Source organism: Somniosus microcephalus, chromosome 3 (genome assembly GCF_052327205.1).
Source record: "Somniosus microcephalus isolate GS21.2 chromosome 3, FLI_Smic_1.0, whole genome shotgun sequence".
Taxonomy (NCBI): Eukaryota; Metazoa; Chordata; class Chondrichthyes; order Squaliformes; family Somniosidae; genus Somniosus; species Somniosus microcephalus.
The window spans coordinates 58,568,952-58,592,556 of NC_140989.1; the positions used below are offsets into that span (position 1 = coordinate 58,568,952).

Consider the following 23,605-nt stretch of genomic DNA (forward strand, 5'->3'; position numbering starts at 1 on the left):
TTCATGAGGGGTCTGGCTTTGTCCGCATAATTGGGCACCCATTGGGCATAGTAGGCGAAGAGCCCCAGGGTTCTCTTAAGTGCCTTAGGGCAGTGGGGGAGGGGTAGCTCCATGAGGGGGCGCATTCTTTCGGGGTCGGGGCCGATGAGTCCGTTCTCTACTACACAGCCAAGGATGGCAAGGCGCGAGGTGTTAAACACACATTTCTCCTTATTGTAGGTGAGGTTCAGCCGTTGGGCCGTACGGAGGAATTTCTCCAGATTCACGTCATGGTCCTGCCGGTCGCGGCCGCAGATGGTGACGTTATCTAGGTAGGGGAATGTGGCCTGCAGTCCGTTCTGGTCAACCATCCGGTCCATCTCCCTTTGGAAGACCGAGACCCCGTTGGTGACACCGAAGGGGACCCTAAGGAAGTGGTATAGGCGCCCATTCGCCTCGAAGGCGGTGTACTGGCGGTCCTCGGGGTGGATAGGGAGTTGGTGGTAGGCCGACTTAAGGTCGATGGTTGAGAATACGCGGTATTGTGCAATCTGATTGACCATGTCAGATATGCGGGGAAGGGGGTATGCGTCCAGCTGGGTGTATCTGTTTATGGTCTGGCTGTAGTCGATGACCAGGCGATTTTTATCGCCGGTCTTAACGACCACGACCTGGGCACGCCAGGGGCTGTTGCTCCCCTCGATAATGCCCTCTTTCAGGAGGCGCTGCACCTCAGAGCTAATGAAGGCTCTGTCCCCAGCGCTGTACCGCCTGCTCTTGGTAGCGACGGGTTTGCAGTCGGGGGTGAGGTTAGCGAACAGGGAAGGTGGCGGCACCTTGAGGGTGGATAGGCTACAGGTGTTACGCGGTGGGCGGTTTAACATTCGCTGGTTGTCGACTGTGAGTGGGGGGAGGGGTCCACCGTATGCTAGGGTTACACTTTGGAGGTGGGATTGGAAGTCCAGCCCTAGTAGGACGGCAGCGCAGAGCTGGGGGAGGACGAGGAGTTTAAAATTTTTATACTCCGTACCTTTAACCGACAAGGTCACAACACAGTAGCCGCTAATGTCCGTGGCGTGGGACCTCGATGCCATCGAGATTCGGTTGCGCGTTGGCAGGACAGGGAGGGAGTAGTGGCTCACCGTGTCTGGGTGGATGAAGCTCTCCGTGCTTCCGCTGTCGAACAGGCAGGTCGTGGCGTGGCCGTTTACTTTGATGTCCATCATCGACTTGGAGAGGTGGTGTGGGCGGGCTTGATCCAGAGTGACGGAGGCTAGTGTGTAGGTAAGCGAGTCGTTGTCGTCTGCGGGCGAGGCGGTCGTCGGGTCCGGGGGCCCGGTGGCAGTCGGGCGTGGTGGGTAAAATGGCGTCTCCCACGAGGTAGGACAAAATGGCGGAGAAGATGGCTGCCCCCATAACTCACATGAGGCACTATTGGGGTCGGTTGCCTTGATCAAAGATGGCCGCCCCCATGACTCACGTGTGGGGATGCTGGCCTCAGTTGCCTTGAAAGAAGATGGCCGCCCCCACAGTTCGCATGAGGCACTGCTGGCCTCTGAAGATCCGCTCCTGCAGGCCTTAGAGAAGTGGCCTTTCTTCCTGCAGGTTGAGCAAGTAGAGTTCCTGGCTGGGCAGCGCGACCTCGGGTGCTTCTCCTGGCCGCAAAAGAAGCAGCCGGCGGCCCGATCGCGGGTGCCCGATGTCGGAGCCGGTACCGGGGGTGGCAGTCCCGGTCGGGTCCGGGACGCCGACGCTGAGGTAGGTCCCGGGGGCGGCGCTGCGAAGGGTATTGCGGTAGGGGTCGGGCCCGAGTCCCAGGGTCGCGAGCAGTACCTGGAAAACGCCTCCTGGTCCTGATGGGCCACCTCTAGGGAGAGAGCGAGGGCTTCAGCTTTGTCCAGGTCGAGGTCTTTAGCTTCAAGCAGTCTTTGCCGTGAGTAGTCGGACCGTAGGCCTTTCACAAAGGCATCGCGGATATTATCTTCCGTATTTTCAACAGCCGTCACCGCTTTAAAGTCACAGTTCCTGCCGAGTGCTCTTAGCGCCCGTAAAAATTCAGCTACAGACTCTCCTGGCTGTTGCGGGCGGGATCTTAGGAGGTGCCTGGTGTACATGTAATTTACCGGGCTCCGGTACTGCCGTTTCAGTAGGTTGATAGCGGCCTCGTATGTAGTCGTGTCCTGGATGAGTGCGTATACTCTCGGGCTCGCTTGGGCGTTCAGAACTCTTAGTTTGGATCTCTGAGGGACGCCGGATTCTTCCAGGTAGGATTCGAAGCAGTCCAGCCAGTGTTTGAAGTTGAGGGCTGAGTTTGCTGCCTGTGGGTTTAGATCCAGGTACGGTGGTTTGAGGGCTTGCAGCCAAGCCGGCTTGTGTGGCTGGCGTAGCCCGGTGTCTGAAAGCTGCTGTGGCTGTGCTTCTGGGAGGGCTTCTGGCTGGCCAGTAGTAGACATCTTTAAAATTTAGTCAATAAAATTGATATACCTATCAATTCGTCCAATAAAAAGCGACGAGTTAGGAACGTAACTAAAGGTTTTTATTGACTAAATAACAGAGCCCACCCTCGTGGGTGATCGGGTCCAACAAGGAGGAATACCAGCCAGTCGACTACCTTTATACCTGGGCAGGTAGGTGGAGCCATGGGCGGAGTCGGAGGTGGTCAGCCCAGGTATAACAGCGCGACAAGAGGCGACCTCGTATAGTGATACAACAGTGAGAACAGTGATAACAATACAACAGTGATAACTATAGTGTAACGATAGTGAACGATAAAAGTGGTTTACCACAACTACATTTTATCACTTTAATTTAGCAAACTCTTTAAAATTGTATTTTGTGTTCCACTGTTGATCTTGTTCCCACTTGTCTTCTCCCCGCCCCCACACCAAATATTCCCTTGTGGATGTCACAAATTCAATTTGTTATCTTCTCATTGGTTGCACAGTGGCTGGCTTTCAGTGCCACTTTTTTTCTAGGAGAAAAATCAAAGTTTGGCCTGTAAATGATTTGCATCCTTGATTGTTTCTGATTTATTGTTTTGTAGGCAGAACCCTTGTTTGCTTACCAGAGCAACTTTTCTTGATATCATCGGTATCCTTTGTCATCATTTGGATAAGTCAAAAACAACAGGTAAGATTTTACAGATTCAAATTTTTAATCATTACCTACAGCGTTTTCAGAGACTCTTTAATTACAGCAGTACTGGTTCCTAAACAGAATTGTATCCATTTTCTACAAATTAAGACGCTTTTCCAATTGATCTTGAGGAATCTTTAAGCCCTATCCAATTTACATACTACAGCTAACTTGTCAGACTTGGATTTGTAGAGTCAGTTCCTGTTTAGAATTAAAAAGATGAACAACTGCCATGGCTCACAAAAATTGCAGAGCAAACATGATGAGCCAAATGGCCTACTCCTTTTCTTGATTTGTAGACTGCAATGCTCAATGAACAGACTCGAGCCACACTGCTGGCTGCGTCTCACTGTGGATCCGCTGAGCTCAACAACAAAAGAGCATGAATAACGTGTGCTGCTTGAGTGGGTATAGATGTTATGAGGCAACAATGGGAGCATTGCTTCTTTTTAAAATCATTCAAATGTAAATTTACAAAATTCCCAGGAGAGCCAATGGGTACTTTAAAATGTAGCTTTGCACTGAGCTGAAGTTATACTACATCTGATGCAAAGCCTAGGTGATGTGAGACTACCTGCTAGAGATGATGTAGTAATTTTTGCTTTAGTGTGCTGGTTTCCCATCCTCCACCCTCTATAAACATCAGTTCATCCAAAACTCTGCTGCCCACACCAAGTCCTACTTGCCCATTACCCCTGTCCTTGCTCACCTACATTGGCTCCCAGTCCCTCAAAGTCTAAAATTTAAAATTCTCATCCATGTGTTCCCTCCATGATCTTTCCCCTCCAAATCTCTGTAATCTTCAGCGCTACAACCTCCCTCCCTCCTCCCAAAACTCTCTGTTCCTCTTAGTCTGACCTCGTGAATATCTCTGCACAATTCCATTACTAATCCATCATTGGTTGCTAGTGGCTGTTCACTTGTTCACTCCCCTCTTTTGGTCACCCCTCCTAATATTTCCTTCTTTGGCTCAGTTTTCATTTTCTTTCTTACACCACTGGCTTGGGATTTTTTTTTTGAGGATGTAACTGGTAGAATAGGTAAGGGAGAACCAGTGGATGTGGTGTATTTGGACTTTCAGAAGGCTTTCGATAAGGTCCCGCATAAGAGATTAGCGTGTAAAGTTAAGGCACATGGGATTGGGGGCAAGGTATTGACTTGGATAGAGAACTGGTTGGCAGACAGGAAGCAAAGAGTTGGAATAAACGGGTCTTTTTCCGAGTGGCAGGCAGTGACTAGTGGGGTACCACAGGGATCGGTCCTAGGACCCCAGCTATTCACAATATATATTAATGATCTAGACGAGGGAACTAGATGTAATATCTCCAAGTTTGCAGACGACACAAAGCTGGGTGGGCGTGTGTGCTGTGAGGAGGATGCCGAGAAACTCCAGTATGATTTGGACAGGTTGCGTAATTGGGCAGATGCAGTATAATGTGGATAAATGCGAGGTTATCCACTTTGGTGGCAAAAACAGGAAGGCAGATTATTATCTGAACGGCAATAGATTGGGAGAAGGGGAAGTGCAACGAGACCTGGGTGTCCTTGTGCACCAGCCGCTGAAGGTAAGCATGCAGGTGCAGCAGGCGGTTAAGAAGGCAAATGGTATGTTGGCCTTCGTAGCGAGAGGGTTTGAGTACAGGAACAAGGATGTCTTGCTGCAGTTGTACAGGGCCTTGGTGAGACCACACCTTGAGTATTGTGTGCAGTTTTGGTCGCCTTATCTGAGGAAGGATGTTCTTGCCATGGAGGGAGTGCAGCGAAGATTCACCAGACTGATACCTGGGATGGCAGGAATGACGTATGAGGAGAGATTGGGTCGATTGGGCTTATACTCGCTGGAGTTTCGAAGAATGAGAGGGGATCTCATTGAAACTTCTAAAATTCTAACAGGACTAGACAGACTAGATGCAGGAAGGATGTTCCCGATGGCGGGGGAGTCCAGAACCAGGGGTCACAGTCTAAAGATGAGGGGTAAGCCATTTAGGACAGAGATGAGAAGGAATTTCTTCACCCAGAGAGTGGTGAACCTGTGGAATTCTCTACCACAGAAGGCAGTTGAGGCCAAATCATTAAATATATTCAAGAAGGAGTTAGATATATTTCTTAAGGCTAAAGGGATCAAGGGATATGGGGAGAAGGCAAGAACAGGGTACTGAGTTTGGATGATCAGCCATGATCTCATTGAATGGCGGAGCAGGCTCGAGGGGCCGAATGGCCTACTCCTGCTCCTATCTTCTATGTTTCTATGTAAAGGGACTCTATAAACGCAAATTGTTTTTTTATAATTATTATTGTGATCAAGTGTCAGAGTGCAAATATGCACCTAAAAGCACTACACATCAACACAAACGTAGTAGTGTAACGGTTGCTTTAATGTTGTGTTTGCCTTGATGCCATCTGTTTTGCTCCAGATAGTTTTATCAGTGATCAAATGAGCAGGTCATATCAAGCCAGACTTTTACTTTGAACACCCTTTATTTTGCTCTCCCTTGTACCTTGTGTTCCTACAATGCCCTTTTCTTTAAACTATTGGTCAGATGTTTTGCTTAAACTATAAAATTACTGACCTTGTCTCCTCTTCTAAACATCAATCAGCCTTTGGTTTGATTGATCGCAAACAAATTCTAAAGTACTGTTACTGGCTTTAATTTCATTGAAGGACCAGTACTGTACTATTCAATTTTGCCTGAAGTTGGGCTTTAATAATAAAATCTTACATTTTAATCATTTCTTTATGCTCTTTTCACTTTTTCAGATCTGTCCAGTCATCCCTTAATCATATAAAGAAAACCCATGCCTCCAGAAAACCTTTTATTATATTGTAATAAGTGATGTGCAGCAAAAATTACTGCAAGTTGTGTGCGGTAACATGGGATCTTGGAATATTTCTCCGAATTCTGTCCCTTTTTACCATTTTTAAACTGACAGCACTAGAATCATGCTGTCTCCTTAATTGAAATCACTGTTCAGATTGCTAAGTTTTAATAATTTCAAAATATGATTGCAAAAAATGTAAAAGATACAAAGACTGGCACAGAGTTATTACTATCTGCACCAGCAAGTGGTATTTTTATGAAAACTGAAGAACTCTTTATTACTTGTGCCAGAACAGCATTATTTCTCCCAAGTATCCCAATCCATCTACAATGTTGATTCCAAGCAATTGTACCCAAGTGGACTAAATGTAACGGCAAATGTCGCAAAGATATTTAGTGTTAAAATATGAGTCAATTTTTAATGTCTAATTAACTTTAGAATCCCATTCCAATGCCCCAGTCTCAGCTCTCTTGGCAGAAGTTCTGCCCCTGGAACCTCTGTAATGGTACAAATGGGGAAACCTTACATTTAAGCTAATAGCTGTATAAAGCTTCCGTCCATTTCGCCTTTTTCCTGACTCAGTATTTCTACTTGGAACCCAACCAAGCCTGACATTTTCCTCTGTCAGCATGGCGATGACTTGTATGATGCAAAAGCACGTAAGCTGATACATCCACCGCTGATCTCCGTGAAAAGAACAGCATGATTCCAGCGCTGTCAGTATTCTTAATTCAGCACCCCAAGTTGTTTGTCAATATTACCACCACCAGTTGCTGACCTGTAACCTCTGGTACTCTACCTTGTTGTACAGTGCAAAATGCTCACCTTAGGCACTTTTAGAAACTTTTTACAAAAGTTGGCAATGATGCAATCTATAATTGAACTGCTATGTGTTTTATAAAGTTCAAATTTTTGGTATCAAATTTTATATGCTCACCATTGTTGTAGTGACAACACAGGGTTAGTTTCATTAGCTCATAGGTAAATGGAGTGACAGAGAACCATCGCCTCGAGGGAAGGGGTTAGAGTTGGCACGACTCACATGCAATAGAAGCATATCATCTTTGGCTGATCACACAACAGAAATGCTGCTCACTGAAATCTGTGGATCTAACAGTGCTGTCCCACCTGAAGGGGGATTGATGCTGATAGATACTTGTAATTGGGCTCCAGCAGAAAAATAAGGCACTTGCCCAACAGAGAGGGAGAATCAGTGATCAAATCAACCCGTGCCTTTCCCATGCACCGTCTAGTGGCTGACTAGAATGCAATGCAGGCAGAGGTGTGATGAAAACCACCCAAAAATATGAGAAGGTATGAAATAAGGAAAGGCCAGTTGACTCATTGAGCTAGTTCCTTCCAACAGACTAGGTATGGTTTATACCATTGTGAATTCTGCCCAACATATTTATTCCTCTATGGAAGATGAACAACCACAGGGAAAATTTTGAACTTTCTCCCTAATCTTTGAATATAATAGAGTGCATACTGTCAGTCTAACATTGCAGTCCAACAGCCTCATCCTCCTCTCACTGGCCTTCTGGACCAACACATACCCACTGGGACCCAACCATGCCAAGCTCCTCCCCATTCCGCTGACTCCACCCATCACAACCCTCTTCGACTCTGCCAGTAGATCAATCACCACCCATCTCCACACTTAACCTCCAGAGTATCTGTCTGCTTGTGAATAAAGCCCTTAGCATCCACAACCTTAGTGTGCTTGATTGCATTGACATTGACTGGACGATCCATGTCTTTGTACATATTGGTACATTGTTACATTGGTCTAAGATGAGTAGGTGTTCAGATTCCCCAAAATAACCCACCAAAAGTTCTGTTATCAAAATGGTGATGAACTCTCAAGAATCTAAAAGTGCCTCTGCTGAGGTGAACTACTTGCATCCTGAAAGCTGTTGCTGGATTTTAGGCCACGTGCATATCAGCTGTTGGCACAGTGACACAGGCAAACATGAACTTACATGCACTCCGCAAATTTACTGAAGTTTGTTGCAAAGTGAGTGGATGAAAGTGGTAAGCATAGGACTCTGGAAGGAAACCCCTCTGCCTGTGATGGGCTTTGCTTACGCAGCTCCTGGCGTCTTGTTGTAGCATAGACCTCTGGTCTGGTCCTCTGCACTTGAGCTCAGGCAGACTGGAGATATACCCCAGTATGTGTCAAGTAGAAGGACCGTGAAACCGCCTATTGGAAGAGATTGCATTCCTCTGTCTTTACTGCCAGTCTGCCTCCTGACTTATCTTCTCTTCTTAGGCAGTCCCTCGGAACCGAGGATGACTTGCTTCCACATTAAAAATGAGTTCTCAGGTGACTGATTAGTCCAGTGCGGGACCTACAGTCTCTGTCACAGGTGGGGCAGACGGTTGTTGAAGGGGCGGGTGGGTGGGGTGCTTGGGTTGACGTGCGCTGCCTGCGCTTGGCTTCCGCTTGCTCCCGGCGAAGTGACTCAAGGTGTTCGGCGCCTTCCAGGATGCTTCTCCTCCACTTTGTGCGGTCTTGGGCCAGGGATTCCCAGGTGTCGGTGGGGATGTTGCACTTTTTCAAGGAGGCTTTGAGGGTGCCCTTGAAGCGTTTCCTTTGCCCACCTGGGGCTGTCTTGCCGTATCGGAGCTCCGAGTAGAGCGCTTGTTTCGGGAGTCTAGTATCGGGCATGCGGACAATGTGACCCTTCCATTGGAGCTGATCGAGCGTGGTCAAAGCTTCGATGCTGGGGATGTTGGCCTGAGCGCGAACACTGACGTTGGACTTATACTTGCATCTTTGCATCATTGTGAAGTGAAAACTGCTCTGCATTGAAGCAAAAGTACAAATGTAATGGCAGCCTCAAAAACCTGGATTTTATTCCTACTCCCTCTTTTCTCCAATCAAAAGATGTTCAGTGTTGTGAGCTATTTCCACTGGTCAGTGAGTTGGTAAGTAGAAGGCATGAATTTAAGACCACAATCAAAAGGGAGAGGTTGGAAGAAATGTTTTTATGTAGTAAGCTATTAGGACATGGATTACACTGCCAAAAATAGTGGTGGAAGCAGAAACCATAATAGTTTTAAAAAGGGAAGTGGATAAATATTTGAAAAAGAAAAAATTATATGGGTATGGGGAAAGGGTAGGAAAATTGGAATAAATGGCTAGTTCTTTCAGAGAGCTGACATAGGCACAATAGGCTGAATGGCCACTTCCTGTGATATATGATTCTGTGATTTCCTTAAAGTTCCAAGATCATCTTTGTTGCATTTCATCTGCCTGCTATCTTAGTCAGAGAATGTTGAGGCAGAAAATAACAAGGGAAGGGATTATAATAATGACACAGCAGTAAATTGTTCCAGTGGTCCAGAAATACAATAACTTCAAACTCTGCAGTACTTATTAATTTTGCTGAAATTGTATGGTATTAAAACTGGTAGTTTTACAGTATAAATTACAGTAACTGAACAATATGCCATAGTTGTAAAATTACGTAGGAACTTTGCATTACTCTTTTGCAGCATGTTCTTTTGCTCTAATCAATGTTTGTCTTACCCCAAGGACTGGTTTCTGTAGTTCTGTGTGTTATTTTAGGAGCTTAAGCTCCTGGAGCACTTATGCTCTGCTGATGAAATCAGTGAGACAAAGCGACTCCTTGAGCTAGATACATAGGTTTATTAAATTACTAAAGAAATTCTTGGGAAATATTTAAAGAATCCATGCAGGAAGTCTTAAGTTTTATTTTAACCAAGGAAAAATTAAATACTTATTATGGGTGACAGTATTGTAACTGAGTTTAATCAGCCTCAAGACCAAGTCCAATTAAGGAAAATATATTGTGTAAACTTAAAACATTTATATTCAAGACTAACTCAGGAAAATCCCATTTTTAAGTGCTGACTTCACTTTTTGAGAAAAGGTCTTTCTCACAGTGAATGTGCTTTTTTTATTTCAAGAATGGATTTTCTTACAATGAGCAGTTACCCATTCTAAAAGCAGCCAGTGAGGCTGTCAAGTAAAATGACTCCATTTAAAGCTGAACGGTTGCCAGGTTTTGATGCAAAAGGTAAACGAACCTCTTCCTTCACAAAGTGCTTTATATATAGCATTGTGAATACAGACTGTTGAATTATCCTTGCAACTGAATTGAAGGCAAAGTAGTAGAAAGTCATCGAGAGACCTCATGCATTGCTTGTTTGGCTAACCAAGAGGAATTTTGTTAGTGCAGCTGTGCTGTTGGATACAAACTGTACTGATAGACCTAGGTCACTGAAACATTTTACCCTAATTGCCTGGCCTTTCTGATTTATTTTTATAACGACGTAGTGCAGGAAAACTTAAATATTTGGTTATTCTAATCTTTGAAATCATGCAGCTGTGGTTTTCCATTCCTTTTCTGCTGCAGGCTATGGTTGCGCTGTGGAGTCTGATATATTTGTGGGCATCTCTACAAAATTGTGTGAGGGAGGGGGCTTTCAGCCTATTATTCATTACTGATATTCACTTATTGGACAACCTGTCTTTATCACTGTCCTCTCTGTTTGTCTTTCCTGTAGTACTCATCCACTAAGCTTAACCTTTTTCCTCAACCTGGGCACGTTAAAAAATCTCAACTGGTCAAAGGTTTGTTTTTCTTTCTCTGATTGCAACAGTTAAAATATTAGTATTGTGCATAAACAGAAGTGTGATGGTTCCTTGTCTGTAACTTGGGGACGTGAATGCAATACTTGGAATTCCAACCAGGGGATTGATGTACGTGGCAAAAAATGCTCAGGGCTGTACCACATATGACAAAATGGCAGCAAAAGTAAAACTTTGGCAGGTTTTGAGATTTAAAAACAAAAGGGCCATTTTATCAAAATCATAGTCAAAACTAATGAGATATTTCCAAACATTGACATTGAAAACCACTGATGAGGGCTCCACCAATGGTTCAGTGAGTTTATCACTGGCAATAGGGGTTCTATAAATGACCTCCTGGGCTAGACGATAGAAAAGTCAGCCAGGGTTTCAGCTCCTGATCTCTATCCAGCTGGAAATATGCTTGCATGTGTTAAGATGAGGACGAGAAGGTGCTAACTTAATCCCCAGTCTACTCATTATAGACCTAACCTAGGACTTTCCTAATGCAAAAACACAAAATTCTCGAAATACAGCATCTGTAAAGAGAAAAAACAGGTTGACATTCAACTGTAGACCCTTCAAGATAAAAATTACAAAATAAGCAGGATTGAAAAAAATGGTGCATAAACAAGACTACCCTGTTTCAGCCCGCTCCCATCCCAAAGATCAAGTCCTACTATTTCTGCCACCTACATCATGGGCACACGACCAATCACATCTTCCTCTCCCCTCTCCATTTTCCAGAGAGACTGTTCCCTCTGGAATACTCTTGTTCATTTATTCTTCCACCACCCTTCGCAGGAACGGTAGCATAATGGTTATGTTTTAGTAATCCAGAGGCCTGGACTAATGATCCAGAGACATGGCAGCTGGGGAATTTAAATTCAGTTAATTAAATAAATCTGGAATAAAAAGCTAGTGTCAGTCATGGTGACCATGAAACTACCGGATTGTCATAAAAACTCATCTGGTTCACTAATGTCCTTTAGGGAAGGAAATCTGCTGTCCTTACCTGGTCTGGCCTTTATGTGACTCCAGACCCACAGCAACGTGGTTGACCCTTAACTGCCCCCTGAAATGGCCCAACAAACCACTCAGCAAACTGCTACAAAGAACAGCGGTTCAAGAGGCAGTTCACCACCACCTTCTTGAGGGCAATTAGGGTTGGGCAATAAATGCTGGCCTTGCCAGCGACACCCACATCCCATTCACCCAGAGCAGATGAAACCAGTGTTCTCTTCTTCCCACACCATTGTCCACCCCAAACCATCCTTCCATGTGAAACAGCAATTTATGTGTACTTTCTCTAAAATGCCAAGCTAACCACTGGAGCTATGCCACAGAATACCAGATCAGCATAAACAGGAGGACAGTTGAGATAAAAAAGTGTTTGTGAGAAGTTATTATAATAGGAGAATTTAATTCACTAAATATAAACTGGGAAACATAAAGTGGTTTCCAGTCAGTAAATGTAATGCATGACTCCATCATGAGTCAGTACATCAGGGAAGCCACAAGAAGCGGTGCTGATCTTGACTTGGTATTTGCAAATGACCCAGACAACATACAGGGAATTGAAGCATTAGCACTCCTGGGGGACAGTGACCATGGAATAATTAAGTTTAATGTGATCTGGGATTCAGTTACACCAAAGACCAGAAGCCAGATATATAACTTTAAAAGGACTAAATTGAAAGATGTGAAAGAACAACTAAAACAAATGGACTGGAGGAGGATATTCAACAACATTTTAGGAGAGGCCAAGTGGAACATTTTTAAAGGAATAATGCTGAGGAATAATACCTTCCTAGAATTGGCAAGCTCAGATTAAACAAATGTGACCCGAAATGAATTAACAGACAAAGTAAAAGTAAAATAAGGAAGGAATTGACTTGTACAAAGTCTGCAGGAAGAAAGGGTAACGGATTCACTGGGATGAATATAGGAATTTGCAGAAACATGTTAAAAGGATAATCAGAAGGGCCAAGAGAGAGTTAGAAAAAAAGCACAGCAGCAAAAGTAAAACATAACAGTAAAATATTATTTCTGTGCTGGAATAGTATGAGAAGAAATAATAACCATAAAATATGTAAACAGGCTCAAAATTGAGGACGAGCACAAAATATTCTGAGAGATTACGTCCTTCAAGTATCACTAGGGGAGATATGAGCAGCATGGTATCCCCAAACAGTTAATGAAGGCAAAATTAATGGCTTTGATATAAAAGAGATGGAAATCCTAGACTGGCTAAAAAAGGCTCAAAACAAATAAATCCCCAAGAATAGATAATTTTATCCCAAAGTGCTGAGGGAGGCTAGGGGAGAGATTATGCGGCATTGGCATAATCTGTTCCCCTATAGTAAGGGGAACAGATAGGCGTTTCTGTGGCCGTAGACGTGAATCCAGGATGGTTTGTTGCCTCCCTGGGGCCAGGGTCAAGGATGTCACTGAGCGGCTGCAGGGCATTCTGGAGGGGGAGGGAGAACAGCCAGTGGTCGTGGTCCACATTGGTACCAACGACATAGGTAAAAAGAGGGATGAGGTCCTGCAGCAAGAATTTAGGGAGCTAGGTGAAGGATTAAGGAGCAGGACCTCAAAGGTTGTAATCTCTGGATTACTCCCGGTGCCACGTGCTAGTAAGTATAGGAATAGGAAGATAGAACAGATGAATGCGTGGCTAAAGGGATGGTGCAGGGGGGAGGGCTTTAGTTTCCTGGATCACTGGGTCTGCTTCTGGGAAAGGTGGGACTTGTACAAGTCGGACGGTTTACACCTGAACCAGGGGGGAACCAATATCCTTGCGGGGAGGTTTGCTAGCACTGCTGGGGAGGGTTTAAACTAACTTGGCAGGGGGTTGGGGTACAGAGTGGAGCTATAGTAGGGGGTGATTTACAGCCAAATACAGAGGGAAAAACAAGTCAGCTGGGAAGGCAGAGCAAATATGTGAAGGCAAAAGAGAATATGGCAGGGCTGGAAGGCATTTATTTTAATGCAAGGAGTCTTGCAAATAAGGTGGATGAACTGAAGTTGTTGTTGAACACATGGGAGTACGATATTGTTGCTATCACGGAGACATGGTTGAGGGAGGGTCAGGACTGGCAGCTCAATATTCCGGGGTATAGAATCTTCAGGCGAGACAGAGGGGTGTAAAAGGGGAGGGGGTGTTGCAATATTAATTAAGGAGTCAATTACTGCTGTAAGGAGGGATGATATATTAGCGGGTTCCTCTAATGAGGCCATATGGGTAGAACTTAAAAACAAAAAGGGGGCAAGCACTTTGCTGGGAGTGTACTATAGGCCCCCAAACAGTCAGGGGGAGATAGAGGAACAGATATGTAGGCAAATCTCAGAGAAGTGCGAAAATAATAGGGTAATAATAGTGGGGGATTTCAACTTCCCCAATATAAATTGGGACAGTCAGAGTGTGAAAGGCTTAGAGGGTGCAGAATTCTTAAAGTGCATCCAGGAGAGCTTTTTGAGCCAACATGTAGAAAGTCCTACAAGAGAGGGGGCGGTACTGGACCTAATTCTGGGGAATGTAGCCGGGCAAGTGGTGGAAGTGTCAGTAGGAGAGCATTTTGGCGACAGTGACCATAATTCGGTGAGATTTAAGGTGGTCATGGAAAAAGACAAAGACGGCCCGGAAATAAGGGTTCTAAATTGGGGGAAGGCCGATTTTAATATGATAAGGCAGGATCTGGCCAAAGTGGACTGGGAGCAGCTGCTTATAGGAAAATCCACATCAAAACAGTGGGAGACTTTCAGAAGGGAAATAGAGAGAGTACAACGCCAACATGTTCCTGTAAAGGTCAAGGGTGGGACCAACAAGCAAAGGGAACCTTGGATGACAAGGGATATACAAAAATGCATTAGAAATAAAAGGGGGGCTTTTGGCAGTTACTAAAGACGGAAGAAGCCCTAGAGGAGTATAAAAAGTGCAGGGGCATACTTAAAAAAGAAATTAGGAGGGCGAGGAGGGGCCATGAAATAACACTGGCGAGCAAAATAAAGGAAAATCCTAAGATGTTTTATAAGTATATTAAGGGCAAGAGGATAACCAGGGAAAGGGTAGGGCCCATTAGGGACCAAAGTGGCAATCTGTGTGTAGAGCCAGAGGATGTAGGCGGGGTTTTAAATGAATTTTTTGCATCTGTGTTCACTATGGAGAAAGACGATGCAGACATAGAAATCGGGCAAGGGGACTGTGACATACTTGAACATATTAGCATCGAGAGGGAGGAGGTGCTAGCGGTTTTAGCGGGCCAAAAAGTGGATAAATCCCCAGGCCCGGACGAGATGTATCCCAGGCTGCTGTGGGAGGCAAGGGAGGAGATTGCAGGGGCTCTGACACTAATTTTCAGAACCTCTCTGGCCACAGGGGATGTACCAGAGGACTGGAGAACAGCTAACGTAGTACCATTATTCAAGAAGGGTAGCAGGGATAAACCAGGGAATTACAGGCCAGTGAGTCTAACATCTGTGGTGGGGAAATTATTGGAAAAAATTCTGAGGGACAAAATTAATCTCCACTTGGAGAGGCAAGGATTAATCGGGGATAGTCAGCATGGCTTTGTCAAGGGTAAATCATGTCTAACAAATCTGATCGAATTTTTCGAGGGGGTGACTAGGTGTGTGGATGAGGGAAATGCTGTGGATGTGGTTTACATGGACTTCAGTAAAGCTTTTGACAAAGTCCCGCATAGGAGACTGGTCAAGAAGGTAAGAGCCCATGGGATCCAGGGTGCCTTGGCGCGTTGGATCCTAAACTGGCTGAGTGGCAGGAGGCAGAGGGTGATGGTCGAAGGTTGCTTTTGTGACTGGAAGCCTGTGTCCAGTGGGGTACCTCAGGGATCGGTGCTGGGTCCCTTATTGTTTGTGATCTACATAAATGATTTGGATGAGAATGTAAAAGGTATGATCAGTAAGTTCGCAGATGACACGAAAATTGGTGGGGTGGTAAATTGCGAGGAGGAAAGCCTCCGGCTACAGGACGATATAAACGGGTTGGTCAGATGGGCGGAAAAGTGGCAAATGGAATTTAACCCTGAAAAGTGCGAGGTGATGCATTTTGGACGGACAAATAAGGCAAGGGAATACACAATGAGTGGTAGGACCCTAGGAAGTACAGAGGGTCAGAGGGACCTTGGTGTACATGTACATAGATCCCTGAAGGCAGCGGAGCAGGTAGATAAGGTGGTTAAAAAGGCACATGGGATACTTGCCTTCATTAGCCGAGGCATAGAATATAAGAGCAGGGAGGTTATGATGGAGCTGTACAAAACGCTGGTGAGGCCACAGCTGGAGTACTGTGTGCAGTTCTGGTCGCCTCACTATAGGAAGGATGTGATTGCTTTGGAGAGGGTGCAGAGAAGATTCACCAGGATGTTACCTGGGATGGAGCGCCTCAGCTATGAAGAGAGGCTGGACAGGCTGGAGTTGTTTTCCTTGGAGCAGAGAAGGCTGAGGGGGGACCTGATTGAGGTGTACAAAATAATGAGGGGCATAGATAGGGTAGATAAAGAGGAACTTTTCCCCTTAGTGGGGGGGTCAATAACAAGGGGGCATAGATTCAGGGTAAGGGGCAGGAGATTTAGAGGGGATTTGAGGAGGAACTTTTTCACCCAGAGGGTGGTTGGAATGTGGAACTCAATGCCTGAAAGGGTGGTGGAGGCAGGAACCCTCACAACATTCAAGAAGCATTTGGATGAGCACTTGAAATGCCATTGCATACAAGGCTATGGACCAAATGCTGGAAAATGGGATTAGACTGGACAGGGATGGATGGGCGGCGCAGACACGATGGGCCGAAGGGCCTCTTTCTGTGCTGTAAAACTCTATGACTCTATGGCCATCATTATGAGGACACTGACAACTACAGACTCATGATTCTTACTTCAATTCCATGTAAAATAATCATTCAACTGTCAGGAGTAAACTTGAAGATTATCTGTACAATAACCTGGTAAACTGCAGTCAACATGGCTTCAGAAGAGGAAAATCTCACCTGTTCTTGAACCCATTAATTCCATTTATTTTGTGACTGTTGTTTTTCTCTCCACTTTTCTTTCTTCAATTCTACTAAGGAGGCTCCTTTTGTTTAGCTTTAAATTCTGACAAAGGGTCTACATCCCAAAAATGTTGTCTCTTCACAAATGTTGACTGACCTGCCACCTATTTCCAGCATTTTCTGGTTCTATCCCATCATTTTTTTTCTTCCTCTTATGGGGTGTGTATGGAACAACTGCCCCTGAAAGCCTGCTGAGCATTCAATGTCAAGACTTGTACTGTACATGAATAATAACCATTCAAGGAGGATACCAGAGGGCTGACTGATAAAACTGTAACCTAGAGAAATGAGCTAAAACAAGACGTTGGACATTTGTCTGTGCTTTTCTCAGCACTTCAACCAAGCTGCTAGGAGAAATTAGATTTAATTTTGCGAAGAGTGCTGTTGATACTGTGCATTAAACAACTCCCCTCCCTTTCCTGAAGATTTTGATTCATGTTGAGTAAGGCTTCATGGATGCTCTAGTACATTGTTCAAGTGGCCATTCTTAATATGTGAGGCAGATCCGTGAATATCACCAGGCAACTTTTTTTTTTATTCGTTCATGGGATGGGGGCGTTGCTGGCAAGTCCAGCATTTATTTCCCATCCCTAATTGCCCTTGAGAAGGTGGTGGTGAGGCTTGCTAGGCCATTTCAAGGGGCAGTTAAGAGTCAACCACATTGGAGTCTGGAGTCACATATAGGCCAGACCAGGTAAGGACGGCAGATTTCCTTCCCTAAAGAACATTAGTGAACCAGATGGGTTTTTCCGACAAACCGGTAGTTTCATGGTCGCCATTACTGATGCTAGCTTTTTATTCCAGATTTATTTAATTAACTGAATTTAAATTCCCCAGCTGCCGTGGTGGGATTTGAACTCATGTCTCCGGATCAGTCCAGCCTCTGGATTACTAGTCCAGTAAAATAATCACTATGCTACCGTACCCCATAACTTGACCATGGAGAGAGGGTTGGCATAACGGCTGAGCTCTATGCTGGCCTCAACTGAGGTCCATACACACCAGCAGGGGCCACTGGATAGCTATATCCTGAGGCCAGTTGTACTAGCACCCATCCCTGCTCGCCTGGCTGAAAGTAGCTAACACATGACAGATCGGGAACAAAACCTGGGACCTTCCCTGCCTGTATGATTTAATACTGCATCACTTGGTGCATTTACCCACTGACCCGTCATGGCAGACATCAAATCATAATATTAGCAAGTAAGTGGGTTTGCAATAAAGTCACTGAACAGCAATAGTGTGCAAATGCGACTCTGTTCACATATTACCACATTTTGCTACTGTGAAGGGCCCATCCTCAAGGTTACTATAGCTTCTGCATGAACCACTCCTTGTACAGGTAGACTATCCTTTATCCGAAAACCTCGGGACCAGCCGTGTTTCGGTTTTCGGAAAATTTCGGATTTCGGAAGGTATTTTATAAGACTGGGAAATTTGTCGGGGGTGGGTCGGCGGGGGGGTGGTGGGGGTCGGCGGGGTCGGCGGCGGGGGTCGGCGTCGGGGTCGGCGGGGGGGTCGGCGGCGGGGGTCGGGGTCGTGCGCCACTCTGGTCATGTCGTGCGCACGACTTACGCTGAACGAAAAAACCTTCGGTTTTTAGAGGGTTTCGGTTTTCGGAAGTTCGGATAAAAGGTAGTCTACCTGTAGCAAAGGATTCCTTGCTCCAGCAACTAATTGCATAAAGAAGTTTCTCCCAACCTCACTCCTCATTCTCTTCGTGATCATTTTAAATTGATTCCCCCTTGTCACTGACTCCCCAACCAGAGGAAAGAGTCTTTCTCTATTCATTCTGTCAAACTTTTCATAATTTTAAAAACCTGTACTAAATCTCCCCTTGCCCCTTCTCTGTTCCAGTGGAAATAGAGCCCAAGTCTGTACACAGTGCTCTAATTGTGGCCTAACTAATGTTTTGTACTATTTTATCATTACTTCTTTACTTTTGTACTCTATGCCCCTTATATGCTTTTTTTTAATTGATTTATCTACTGGCACTTGTGCTTTTAAGGAATTGTATATTTGAATCCCTTGGGGCCTCTGTTTATCTACACCTTTCAGTGTCTTTCCATTGAGTACATACTCCCATTATTTGTTTTTCCTCCCAAAATGTTATACCTCACAATTATCCACAATAAATTGCATCTTCCATCTGCCTGCCAATTCCACCAATCTGTCAATGTCTTCCTGAATCTTTTTATATTCCTCCTCACTGTTTGCTAAACTTCCAACTTTTGAGTTGCCAACAAATGTTGAGATTGCGCCCCCTATGTCCAAGTCTAAATCATCAGCATAAACCAAGAACAGAAGTGTACCCAGCACCAACCCTCGGGATACACCACTTCCAACCTTCTCCAGTCTAAACAATACCCATTTACCCTAACTCTTTACTTCCTGTCCGTCAACCAACTTTATCTCCATGCTGCTTCATTTCCACTTACACCATATGCCTGAATTTTTCTAACAAGCGTCTTATTGAATGCCTTCTGAAAATCCATATACATTACATCTACAGCATTACCTTTATCTATCCATTCATTCACCTCTTCCAAAAAATGATACATTTTTGAAACAATACTTACTTCAGCAAATCTGTGTTGCCCAGCTGTTCACAATATATATTAATGATCTGGACGAGGGAATTGGATGTAATATCTCCAAATTTGCAGACGACACAAAGCTGTGTGGGAGGGTAGGCTGTGAGGAGAATGTCGTGAAACTCCAGTACGATTTGGACAGGTTGGGTGATTGGGCAGAAACATGGCAAATGCACTATAATGTGGATAAATGTGAGGTTATCCACTTTGGTGGCAAAAACAGGAAGGCAGATTATTATTTGAATGGCAATAGATTGGGAGAAGGGGAAGTGCAAAGAGACCTGGGTGTTCTTGTGCACCAGTCACTGAAGGTAAGCATGCAGGTGCAGCAGGCGGTTAAGAAGGCAAATGGTATGTTGGCCTTCGTAGCAAGAGGGTTCGAGTACAGGAACAAGGATGTCTTGCTACAGTTGTACAGGGCCTTGGTGAGACCGCACCTTGAGTATTGTGTGCAGTTTTGGTCGCCTTACCTGAGGAAGGACGTTCTTGCCATGGAAGGAGTGCAGCGAAGATTCACCAGGCTGATACCTGGGATGGCAGGAATGACGTATGAGGAGAGATTGTGTCGATTGGGCTTATACTCACTGGAGTTTAGAAGATTGAGAGGGGATCTCATCGAAACCTATAAAATTCTGTCAGGCCTGGACAGACTAGATGCAGGAAGGATGTTTCTGATGGCCGGGGAGTCCAGAACCAGGGGTTATAGTTTAAGGATAAGGGGTAAGCCATTTAGGACTGAAATGAGGAGGAATTTCTTCACCCAGAGAGTGGTGAACCTGTGGAATTCTCCGCCACAGAGGGCGGTGGAGGCCAGTTCATTAAATATATTCAAGAAAGAGTTGGATATATTTCTTAAGGCTAAAGGGATCAAGGGATATGGGGAGAAGGCAGGGACAGGGTAGTGAATTTGGATGATCAGCCATGATCTCATTGAATGGCGGAGCAGGCTCAAAGGGCCGAATGGCCTACTCCTGCTCCTATCTTCTATGTTTCTATGTTTGATTAAACCATGCATTTCTAAATGCTCGCTTATTTTATCTGGAATTTTGGCCAAGCAGTAGTCTTCAAAATAAAAGCCAAGAGGCTACCTTACAGGTTAGGGAGGAAGAATCGTAGGTAAAAAGAGTTGAAGACTCATTTGTATACCTCATGTCCACTCATTGTAGAGCAGTATTGTCCATCACACTGCAACTCATGCTGATTGCTTTGTAATACTTTTGTCTGATTGGCTCAAATTTCATATTCCTATAAGAGCAATAAATCTGTGTAGTGAGGAAAATCTCCCAATAAAAAGAAGCCGAAAGTTAGCCAATTAAATTTTTTGTTATTTGTTCTTGGGATGTGGACAATGTTGGTATTGTCACATTTATTGCCCATCCCTAGTGCTCCAAGAAGGTGGTGATGGGCCTTCACCTTGAAGTGCTGCAGTTCTTCTGTTGATGATGCTTCCACAATGGTGTTAGGTAGGAGATTTCAGGAGATGCGATAACAATGAAGGAACGGCAATATGTGTCCAAGTTGGAATAATGTGTGACTTGGAGAGGAACTGGAGGTGGTGGTGTTCCCATGACATTGCTGCTCTGGTCCTTCTTGGTGTTTGAGGCCCCATGAAAGGAAGGTGCTGTCAAAGTAATCTTGGATAGTTGCTGCGGTGCATCCTGCAGATCGTACATATTGCAACCACAGTGTGGAGGGGGTGGATATGGGTTCCAATGGTAGGGTCTCCAATCAAGCGTATTCCTCTGGAGTGCAGTAACGTGTTTGCTGACGATACAAAGCTAGGTGGGACAGTAAGCTGTGAGGAGAACACAAAGGGGGGAATTTTGCTGGCGCCCAGGGGGCGGGTTTGGAGGCAGACCTGCTGGCAAAATTGCCAACCTGCTGTCAACCCGCCTCCATACAATCTTCCCAAGTGTTGGGTCCCCAATTTGCGCAGGGACCCAACACCTAGCGGCGGGCAGAGGATTATAGGCACTTAACTGCCTGTTAACAGGCAGTTAAGAGGCTTTTTTCAATTTTGCCAAGTCGACTGCGGGCTTCCCGACGTCCGGACACCACACCAGGTAAGTGTGCAGTGTTGTGAGTCTACTGTAATGTTTCTTCATTGATGACAACTGCAGAAGTAGTGTGAAGGATCCAATGGTACACTGGTGAGTTTGAGGTAAGGAAATGCTGGGAAAATCATTTTTAATGTATTTAGTCTTTTCTGTAGGTAATAAGGTTTGAAGTGTTTGTGTATTCCCACCTCATTGGGAAAACCTCTCTCACCAGTGACAGCTTCTGTAACCTCACCTGCAGCTGCCATCTGTTTTATCCTAAGGAAAGAGACTTTGGAGAGCCTGGGTGCAAGGGCTCACCTTTGTACAATGATTGACAGTGTTTGCAGCTCATCAATGCTGTCAAACACTGAAAAATGATCTGTCAAACAAAAATGAGCATGTCCCCTTTAAGAAAACCAGCAGATGACGAGTCATCAACTGACATCAGCTTTCTTTTAATTGGCCGGCAAGCCCGCAGAGTGGGCTTAACAAGGCCAATTGACGTAAAATAGCGTCTGTGCGTCGGGCATCATTGGGGACGGGATCGAAACCTGCAAGTTAGCTGACCCGCTCTCAACTTGCACCGAAAGGTAAGAACGCGCCCAAAGAGTCTGCAGAGGGATATAAATAGACTAAGTGAGTGGGCAGTAAGGTGGCAGATGGAGTATAATGTAGGGAAATGTGAGGTTATAGCAAAACAATATTTTTTAAATGGTGAGAAACTTTTAAATGTTGGTGTTCAGAGAGAGTTGGGTGTCCTCGTGCAAGAAACACAGAAATATAGCATACAGGTACAGCAAGCAATAAGGAAGGCAAATGGCATGTTGGCCTTTATTGCAAGGGGGTTGGAGTATAAGAGTAAGGAAGTCTTGCTGCAATTGTACAGGGCCTTGGTGAGACCACACCTGGAGTACTGTGCACAGTTTTGGTCTCCTTATCTAAGGAAGAATATACTTGCCTTAGAGGCGGTGCAACAAAAGTTAACTAGATTGATTCCTGGGATGAGAGGACTGTCCTATGATGAGAGATTGTGTAGAATGGGCCTATACTCTCTGGAGTTTAGAAGAATGAAAGGTGATCTCATTGAAACATACAAGATTCTGAAGGGGATTGACAGGGTAGATGCTGAGAGGTTGTTTCCCCTGGCTGGAGAGCTTAGAACTCGGGGGCATAGTCTCAGGATAAGGGATAGGCCATTTAAGACTGAGATGAGGAGGAATTTCTTCACAGAGAAGGTTGTGAACCTTTGGAATTCTCTGCCTCAGAGGGCTGTGGATGCTGAGTCTTTGAGTATATTCAAGGCTGAGATAGATAGATTTTTGCACTCTAGGGGAATCAAGGGATATGGAGATCAGGCGGGAAAGTGGAGTTGAGGTCGATGATCAGCCATGATCTTATTGAATGGAGGAGCAGGCTCGAGGGGCCGCATGGCCGACTCCTGCTCCTATTTCCTATATTCTTATGTCTAGGATTGAAATGACATCCTTTCAATGTGATACTGACTTTAGCATTCCAGACTGTTATCCTGGGTGGCAACTTTGCACAACAAAGAATTTATTGTTCCTTTGCAGGGATTTAAAAATATATATATTTTTCTTGCTCTGCTCCTTTTAATCTTACTTTTACTTGTCAGCCATCTGTTATTTTCTAACTTTCTAGAATTTGAACTTTATAATAGTATCTTTTCATTTTTCTTTTTCACTGTTTTCTCACAGTCTGCCTTTCAAGGGCTTTTTTCTTTGTTCCATGCCCCTTTTCTGTTTCTGTCATCATCGTGAAATCTCATCTCAATTTGCCTTTGTCTGCTATATTTTTCTGTACTTGCCAATATTTATACTGTGAATGCGGATCTTGTCTTTCTCGTTCACCTTTTCCAGTTCAGCAATCGTGCATGCAGTCCTTGAATCAACAGCCGAAGAGCACATTGTTGACTTTAAGAATAAACAGGGAAGGCAAACCACCATAACAGACTTAAGTTATATAGTGCTGTTTGAAAGAGTCTTGTTTGCTGCACCTTTGTGTTGCTAAGAGATTTAGCAAATGTTTACATTAGGATTCCCAATTTCGAACTCTTATTACGAAAGTAGAATTGGGAGCTCTGTTGCAAGGATCAGCCAAAGTCTATCATTACTGTAATATGGAGATCTGTAGGCTTCAAAATGTTGTGGATTACAAATGTCTTTGTAATAGCAGTCATAATCGAATTTATAAAAGTCCTACAAGGAAAATGAATTAATTCCCCAACCGACAACTAAAAAAGTGTCTGAGGGGCAGTGACTAGTGGTGTTCCTTGGGAGTCTTGAGTTTCCTGCTTTTTGTGCTGTTCATAAGTGATATGAGGGAGGGTAATTCTAGTAATGTTAGTAAA

At 44.7% G+C, this 23,605-nt stretch overlaps 1 protein-coding gene across 1 annotated transcript in view; it reads left to right on the forward strand.

Annotated features, from left to right (window-relative positions):
- The window catches only part of thada (THADA armadillo repeat containing), a 502,870-nt gene that overhangs the window by 345,315 nt on the left and 133,950 nt on the right, over nt 1-23,605 (forward strand). Inside the window, exon 30 of the mRNA XM_085980649.1 lies at nt 3,023-3,108. Within this exon, the coding sequence (XP_085836775.1) occupies nt 3,023-3,108 (86 nt within the window). The remainder of the gene's footprint in view (nt 1-3,022; nt 3,109-23,605) is intronic.